This window comes from Equus przewalskii, chromosome 6 (assembly GCF_037783145.1).
Source record: "Equus przewalskii isolate Varuska chromosome 6, EquPr2, whole genome shotgun sequence".
Taxonomy (NCBI): domain Eukaryota; kingdom Metazoa; phylum Chordata; class Mammalia; order Perissodactyla; family Equidae; genus Equus; species Equus przewalskii.
This window is the reverse complement of record NC_091836.1, coordinates 86,557,429-86,566,456: the sequence shown is the minus strand read 5'-3', so window position 1 is coordinate 86,566,456 and position 9,028 is coordinate 86,557,429. Positions and strand designations below refer to the sequence as shown.

At 48.0% G+C, this 9,028-nt stretch overlaps 1 protein-coding gene across 2 annotated transcripts; it reads left to right on the top strand.

Moving 5' to 3' along the window:
- The first annotated feature begins 4,413 nt into the window (after positions 1 to 4,413).
- Positions 4,414 to 8,281, top strand: LOC103545530 (serum amyloid A protein). Of its 2 annotated transcripts, XM_070624383.1 has the most exons (4): positions 4,414 to 4,474; positions 5,068 to 5,162; positions 7,443 to 7,581; positions 7,982 to 8,281. In XM_070624383.1, exons 2-4 carry the CDS (start codon positions 5,072 to 5,074, stop codon positions 8,142 to 8,144), a joined length of 393 nt encoding a protein of 130 aa, XP_070480484.1. In that variant the 5' UTR covers positions 4,414 to 4,474; positions 5,068 to 5,071; the 3' UTR covers positions 8,145 to 8,281. The 2 variants fall into 2 exon arrangements, with proteins under 2 accessions (XP_070480484.1, XP_070480485.1); XM_070624384.1 differs by lacking the exons at positions 4,414 to 4,474; positions 5,068 to 5,162 and adding an exon at positions 7,346 to 7,367.
- The last annotated feature ends 747 nt before the right edge of the window (positions 8,282 to 9,028 follow it).

Sequence of the window (9,028 nt, the reverse complement as noted above, 5' to 3'; positions counted from 1 at the left end):
ATGAACAGACATTTCTCCAAAGAAGATATATGGATGGCCAATAGGCACATGAAAAGATGCTCATCATCGCTGATCATCAGGGAAATGCAAATCAAAACTACACTAAGATATCAACTTACACCTGTTGGAATGGCAAAAATAACCAAAACAAAAAGTAACAAATGTTGGAGAGGTTGTGGAGAAAAAAGATCCCTCATATACACTGCTGGTGGGAATGCAAACTGGTGCAGCCACTGTGGAAAACAGTATGGATATTTCTCAAAAATTAAAAATAGAGAGGCTGGCCCTGTGGCCAAGTGGTTAAGTTTGCGTGCTCCGCTGCAGGTGGCCCAGTGTTTTGTTGGTTCGAATCCTGGGCACGGACATGGCACTGCTCATCAAACCACGCTGAGGCAGCATCCCACATACCACAACTAGAAGGACCCACAACGAAGAATATACAACTATGTACCAGAGGGGCTTTGGGGAGAAAAAGGAAAAAATTTTAAAAAAAATCTAAAAAAAAAAAAATTAAAAATAGAAATACCATATGACCCAGCCATCCCACTACTGGGTATCTATCTAAAGAGCTTGAAGTCAGCAATTCCCAAAGTCCCATGCACCCCTATGTTCATTGCAGCATCATTTACAATAGCCAAGACATGGAAGCAACCTAAGTGCCCATCAACTTGGGTAAAGAAGATGTGGTATGTATGTACAATGGAATACTACTCAGCCATAAAAAAGAATAAAATAGTCCCATTCACAACAACACGGATGGACCTTGAGAGAATTATGTTAAGTGAAATAAGCCAGATAGAGAAGGACAATCTCTGTATGACTCCACTCATATGAGGAATTTAAACATGTAGACAAAGAGAACAGATTAGTGGCTACCAGGGGAAAGGGGGGTTCGGGGGTGGGCACAAAGGGCGAAGGTGTGCACCTACAACACGACTGACAAACAATAATGTACAACTGAAATTTCACAAGATTGTAACCTATCATAAACTCAATAAAAATTAACTTAAAAAATGCCTTGGAATTTTGATAGGGATTGCATTGAATCTATAGATTGCTTTCAGTAGTATGCACATTTTAACAATATTAATTCTTCCCATACATGAGCATTGAAATTTTCTAAAGTTATTTTAATGATATTGGATATAATAATTGTTTAAAATCAGTAATGCTTTAAATAGCACATAAATTGTAGTCTTAAAGGATGCCCGCAAATGTTCTCACCTGGACACTAAACCGGAGGTTCATATTAGAAAATGAAATCTGAAGAGAAACAGTGTTGTTTAACAAGATGGGAGACTTCAGATACAAAAGATTATGCACCCAACATTCCGTCTGTCCACGATCCTCCTCTGGCCCTTTCTTTCCTCGGGGTAAGTTCTGAGCGTCTCAGGCCCGTCTCTCTCTCTCTCTCTCAGGGCTGTCTAGTGGGTTCCAGGCTTAGCCTTAGGCCCCGGCAGGAGCTCCTGACTGCTGGAGACAGAAGTCCTGCCGAGGCGAGGAGAGAACGTTCCCTCTTCTCCTGCAGCTGCGCGAGATGCAGATGGTTCCCCCATCAAAACGCTGTCCTGGCAACAGGTATTTCTCAGAAAGGGAACTCAAAAGACACCTAGACTTCAGAGAATGTTGCTACGTCCTGTATGATGAAACCTAGATCTTTAAAACTGTATTGTGATTGATAATCTTAGTTAATAATGTGTTAATAATGTGCGGCCTTGGTAATAAAACAGTAATTAATCTTTTTGTCTTCAGCAAAGTATAAATTATGATGAATTTTCATGGTTGAGCCAGAAGCGCTAAAACGTGTGAGGTGCTTTACGCACGCCCAGAACTGATCCAAGGCCCTCTCAGCGTCAATCACGTCATCCTGAGACAACCCTGTGAGGCCCGTGTCCTTATTTCCTCATTTTATCTCCGCGGGCCTGCACATCCTTCTTCCTGCTGTCCCTCTGGATCTAGGACTTAGTCCTAAGATGCCATCCTTGGAAAGGCTATAGTGTGGGGCTTTTCTTTCACTTTGGTTTCTGACCCTAAGGGCCTTGGTGCTCTTCTCTTACACTGGCATCAGTCGTAACAGAAGAGACGGAGGTGTCTCAGACCTCTCAACAGCCTGCTCACACACAGCTAGTAGAGCAGGGGCCCATCAGATTTATCACGAAAACTAGGTCACTTTCCAGAGTGCAAGGGGGCGTCACTATTAACAATTAAGACGGGACAATAGTTGATAACAGAGACTGTCTCCCTAACCCAGGACACAGTAACTCATGGGAGACTGTTGGGAAATCTCTTTAAGGCCTGGAGATCCTGATCTCCCCATGACAGGGTAGCTTCCTTTGGCAGGAGAAGCAAGTGAAAAATGCAGATGGCCACTATGGTATACTGCTCCAAGCATGGCCCTGCAAGGAACTGGGTGTCCCTTCCCAGAAGACAGAAGACATTGAGGAAGAAAGGAAGAGAACTTGCAATGCTGGCCAGAGTCCCTGCGAGGAGTTCCTCTTGGCAACTAGAAACTGTACTTGATTTCTCTCCAATGATTCTATCAAAGAAGAGAACAATCGGAATGACGTGAGAAAGTGGGGCATTGATTTCCAGCACTGAATGGCTCCAAAGCGAGTAAAAGAAGTGTAAACGGATGTGATGACTGGCCCACGACTTCTGTCCCGAGGAAGGTAGGAAAAAGGGGATCTGGACAATCACATGCCCTCCTCAATGGAGTAGCCCCCTGGCATGCCTGGGACCAGTGGCTATGAGGGTTAACAAGTCCCCCTTCCCCATCAAGCCTACATCTAGGACTAAGTGAGCCAAGGCAGCTCAGGGACCTGGACTCCCCGGATCACAGGGAACCCGCCTTTCCCGAGGAAGGAAGTTGTCTGTGGAATATCTGATGTTGCTTAGCATTGTCTTGGATAAGAACAAAAGGCACAGGGAAATCCTTGACAGTTATCTGCCCTACAACTTTCATCATCTCATTATATCTACAAGAGTGAAAATATGACCCAGACCCAGAAAGAGCCATCACTCCTAATTTTGGCAGGCTCTAATCTAAGACAATGAGTCCCAAACACCAGTGAAGTCCTTGCTTGACTTGCTTCACCCCAGGTCATCGCTCCTCTTTCTAAGGTCCTACTCGTAGTTCCTCTAGTCTTGTAACAAATTATGAACCCTTCATCCTCACCATTCTCTCATGAGGCACCAGTCTCCCTTCCTTCTCGGCCATTGTTTCCATCTTCCAGCATCTCGGTTGCAAGTCTCCATGATGTGCCTGCCTCAGTCTTGGAGATTCCCTCCCTAGTATCTCCAATGCACTGCTCATGTTCCTCGTCTCCTGGAAACACTCCAGGCACAAATCCTGAGCTGGTGCTCCCTGGGCTGGGCCTTACTTGCCCAACACTGTCCTTAGGCTTCAGCCAGGGTCCCACTGTGAGAAGGACCAGATCTGTTCCTTGGATCCTCCATCATCTCTGCCACATTACACACACGTCATCTTTCTTCTCTAGGGAAATCCAGCCATTTTTAAGATTTCCCTTTTGGATGAAGAGGCAGGAACGGGGCAGGCGGTGGACCATGGACGCCATCTGCCTGATAGCACCTGCATGCAATTTCTCCCCAAGATTATCTTACTAAACTCAAATAATAAAGCCCAGTCCTGCTTTTCTGGTTGAGACAGCTGTTCTCTATCATCACATCCTGCCAGCATTCTTGTGCAGCCTCCCAGCTTTCTCTGCATCCTTCCTGAATCTTCTATTCTGATAATTTGGCAGCCATTGGGCCATTTCCTGCTCGTTTTAATAGTGTGTCATTTCTACACAACATTGTAGCAAATGTCTACACTGCAGTTCAATGTTTCTGGGTTACAGCATCCTCCAAATACAACTTGTCATTATGACCTTCAACAGCGACTGATCCTGAATACACCTGAGTCTGGAGGACTCTCTTTTCCAGTTGAGACCACCTCATGTGGGTGCTCTGAATTTTGTTTCCCTGGCTGGTCTCTCTCTCTCCTTTCCTACTCCTGTGCCCCGGGGTCCAGTTTCATCCTGAGCTGTCCCTTCAATGGAGCCAGTTCTGCTGGTCCATTTGACCTGTTTTGGTATATTTTCTAATCAAATCTCTTTTTCTAATATTGGTTTCCCTTCACAGCAAATGTCAGCACATTGTTCTGGGGAGGGAATAAAAACTTTCCCCACCAGGAGTGAGACTGGAAATGGACACAAAATACAACTTGCTATGCTCCTGAAAGCTGCCAGATTGCACAATCTGGGAAATTAGATGTGCGTGAAGAATAACCCTGATGTTCTGGCTGCTGTGTTGTGCCCAAGAGGAATTTCCCAAATTTCTTCTTTTTGCTTCACACCTGTGTTCCCATTCATTCCCCTAGCGAAGTGTCAGTATATATAGCACCAGCCACATGACCCGGGCAGGCAGCACAGGCAGCCCAGCTCATCAGGAGTCCGGCAGAAAGGGACAGCCACAGGTGAGGGGCTAGAACTTTCCTACAGCTTTCCCCTTTGGAGATTCTCTTTCCCACCAGCTTCCTTGTGCTGCATCCCAGCTCTCTGCCTCCTTCCTGAGTCTCCTATTCTGACAATTAGAATTCAGCAATGTGAATACTTTTGGGGTAGGGATTTTGTTGTAAGCTTCTTCTGTGTGAAGTCAGTGATGGGTAGAACAGGCTGCTACAGATAGTTGTGGATGGTTTAACTCATCTCATATTACAGAGAGGTGTGTGGTCACAAAATCCCCACGTGCCTCTCTGGGAAGTTTCTGTACAGTGGGCTTCAGAGATGATAGGGGATGATTGAAATGGACAGTGGTTTATTCTTAGAACTCATTGCAATCTCTCATCCAGTATATCGCTGGGGTTCCAATGAGACAAATGGAAATGGAGCACTGGACCCTCTGAAATACAATCTATCTGTCTATCCGTATAGATAGATATACATATACATATACATATGCGTGCATAAAATTGAGTGAGATTTATTTTTAGAACACAAAGGTGGATCAATTTTACCAAAAAAATAAAAAACCTGTCCACTTTTGTTGCATCTGCTTGACTCTCTACAGCAAAATGAAGCTTTCCATCGGCATCATTTTTTGTTCCCTGGTCCTGGGCGTCAGCAGCCGGGAATGGTTCACATTCCTCAAGGAAGCTGGTCAAGGTAAGGACCAAGGGATGGGTGGTGGGGAGGCTGCAACCGGCTGCCCCCAGGATTCGTTGAGCAGAGGCCACATCCCCAGAGGACAAAGGCCACAGGTGGGCAGACAAGGAGCACGGTTTTCATGATCGCAGTTCCTCAGGGCGTTTGTGGGCAGCTTTGCACTCTTTGGCGGGGATCCCTAGGACGGAGGTCATAAGGTTTGGGCCCCAACTTTCAGCAGGAGTGAGGAGGAGACGTAGAGTTCAGGGAGCATGTCCCCTAAATACGAGTGGGGCCCTACTGCCGCCTAGTGGGGAGTCAGGGACAGCTCATGTCTGTGACTCAGGAGCCATGAAGTGGGTGCATCAGTGTGTGGGGTGTGTTGGCACCCCCATCCACTTAGTAATTACAACCAGAGTAAGTGAGCTTTTGATACGTCCTAGGCACTGTTCTAAGAGCTTTACACGGACGAATGAACTCATTTTCATCCTCAGCTTTTAATCCTTTCATCCTGCAATGTAGGTACCATTATCCCTTAACAGGGAAACTGAGGCACAAACTGATTAAATACTTAACAGATTAAGTCCCAAAGCAGAGCGGGGGTTAGCCCAGGTCGTGGAGCTCCCCAGACCTGGCTATTAACCAGGAGCAACACGGCCTCGCAGACCAGAGTGCACCTGGGAGGGGGAGGGAGCTGTGAACACACACCCTGTTCTCTTCTGAGCAAATGGGCAACAGCGGGACGTGGAGCCTTTGGAAGCAACTCTGTAGAGCTCCTCTCCCCCCAGCAAAAGGCACAATGAATTCCTGACGACGGTTCCAGTGGGGCTGAGAATGACCAGGAAACCGGGAGCAAGAGATATTTACCTCACTAGCCATAGGAAAGTAGTAAAAACTTCTTTATTTCACAAGATCAATTTGTGAGTTTTTTCTGTGATACTCTCTGAATAATTGCTTTAAGAGACTGCTGTTAATCCCATTTAAATTCTTGCAGACCCAGCTGAAAATCTCATTTCATCTCTTAGGCCACTGTTTCTCACGGGCTGTCCTAGGACCACTTGCATGAAATCCCCTGGTGTCTGGGTGCTTGTGAAATGCAGACGCCTGGGTCCACACACTCCCCTCCCTGAATCTCAGTCTCTGGGGCCGAGTTGGAATCTGGCCTTTACCAAACCCCCCGGGTGACATTTGTACACTAAAGGCTGAGAACCTCTCCCTCCAGTTTGACCCCTCAAGTGACAAAATGTGTCAGGCATTTTAGAAGTACTTATTGTGCAAGTCTGAACTCCTAGGATCTATTTAAATTAGTAACTCAGAGGGTATAAGTATAGTAAGAAAGTCATAGCTCTCAACACAACTATCATCTGAGCACCAGAAACAATAAAGACATCAAATGAAAGTAAGATATCTCAGGGAGATATCTCATAAACTGAGATCACAACTCTACGTTAGATTTTTCTCTTTTTCTTAATCAGCTAAGTTTTAAAAGGTTGCCATTTTATTCCTGCATGATCAGATTCCTTCCGTCCATGACTTCCTGATCTTCACCTTAGGTGAGCCTCTTGACTTTTTTGTCCCACTGTTCCCAAGGACCAGACAGATGATGGTACATTGACCACTACAGTGTTCTAGAAGTCATACCTGTATCTCCTCAGTCTCTCTGCATAAACACTCTGAGGGAGGCAACACTCCTCCACTTTACTGGGGATGACGCTGTCCCTTAGAGCTGGTGGGTCGTTGCCCTGTGTTGCACCTGATCACCCAGGTTCTTCACAGCTCTCTTAGGGACTCACCTTTATCACCTGCCCATTGGATTCTGACCCCCATCCAGCCGCAAATGTGCACAGACACTCAGACGTACTCAGGACCGAGCTGTCCTCACGCTGCCCATGGGGACGAGTTTCTCCCATGACTGGGTTAGGAGCACCGTGGGTGCACAGCCTCCCTCAGAGTCGCCTTTGTCCTCACTCTCAGGTCAGAGGGTCCCCTGCATCTTTCCAGGTAGAGGCTCATTGTACAACCAAACCTCCCTCAGGGACCATCCCACCTTGTTATCACACGCATCACACACGGCCAAACACAATGTAGCAACAGAGCTGGGAATGCAATCAGGCAGAATAAAATTTGCACCTGGTGTGATTCTCATCACATTAACCAGGAAGGAATATTCATCTCAAGCCAACACCATCTCCAAGGACTCTGTCAAAGGATGAAATCTTGAAATCAGTGGGAGGAAATTTCTTATTACTCTATTTTGCCAAGATGTGATCACCTTCATCTCATCATTTTTTTTCCTTCCAGGGGCTAAGGACATGTGGAGAGCCTACTCTGACATGAGAGAAGCCAATTACATAGGCGCAGACAAATACTTCCACGCCCGCGGGAACTATGACGCTGCACAGAGGGGCCCTGGGGGCGCCTGGGCTGCTAAAGTCATCAGGTGACTCGGGGCCTGGGGGTGCAGGGGTGGGTGCTCAGAGCTGGGCTGCCTTTGGGGATGAGGAGGGGTAGGCCCTGGAGAAGTGACCTGTAGGGACCATGGCCCCTCCTCCTCCTGAGGCCCACCGTCCCGCTCTGTTCCCAGTGTGGGGTCTGAGTGGTGATGAAGCCTGAGCAGGGCTGTGGGAATGGGCAACTCCCAACCCTCCCCTCTGGGTGCTGTTCACCCAGCATCAGGGCATCAGTGAGGCTGGGTGGGCTGTGCCGGGGCAGGCTGAGTGTATGGGCCCCTCTCTCCTTAGCTCCTCTCAGAGCCATCCCTGGGAAAGAGGAGACACAGGGAGGGTGGGGATGTTGCTCATCAGCCCCGGATTAATCTCCTGCCTGCCCTCCTCCATCAGCGATGCCAGAGAGAATGCTCAGAGATTCACAGACCGTTTCAAGTTTGGAGACAGCGGCCAGGGAGCAGCAGACTCGAGGGCCGACCAGGCTGCCAATGAATGGGGCCGGAGCGGCAAAGACCCCAATCACTTCAGACCTCGTGGCCTGCCTGACAAGTACTGAGCTTCCTCTTCACTCTGCTCTCAGGAGACGGGCTGTGAGCCCGCTGAGGGCAGGGACACCCAGTTATTGAGGTCTATGGCCACAGAAGCCAGTGGGGGTCACAGAATTAGTGTCTAATAAATGCTTAAGAGATTGAATCTGTTGAAAGCGCGTGCTATTCTTTGGTCTAAGGACTGCCTGTTTCCCAGGGGGCGATGGGTGGACGCTGAGGTGAAGGCTGACCCTGTGCCTGTGTGTGTGGGTGCAGGGGAGACAGTCTCTGCAACACACAGGACAGACACCATGCACGACCTTCCCCCCATCAGCCCTGCTCCCCTCTGCAGGCCCCTCTGGTTACATTGGTGCTATTTCCTGGTCCTCCTGTCTCCAGGCCTCCTCACTCCCTCTCAGTTGTGTCCTGTCACTTCCCTGCCCCCAGGGTCTAGTCCCCTTAGTTTTGTTCCTTGGTGGCCTCTGTCCCTGGGGACAGGGGACCCAGCTACGGGAGGAGTGGACCATGGAATCCTGCTCCAGGAACTGCCACCTTGGTCTTCTGTGCATTTCTCAGCAACAGTTATAAATCCAATTATTAACCAATTTCTGCCCATCCCATCCAAGAAAAGCCTCAGAGAAGTTTCCCTCCACCTTTTTTTCATTCCTTACACAGAAGTTCCCAGGAACAAAACATGTCAAGAAGCAGAGGCCTAGAGACAACATCAAGACTGCGTGTCAGGAGACCTTGTCTTGTTCAGATATGTTTTGCGTCCCGAGAGGAACTTAATTGCCCCCCCGAGCCCTTCCCAACAGAGGGGAGCCAGCAGCGTGTTATTTCCAGTGGGGAAACCAGGGTCGGTAACAAAAGGGGATGGGGTCTGTGAGAGCACAGGAATTACGGGAGACTCTCT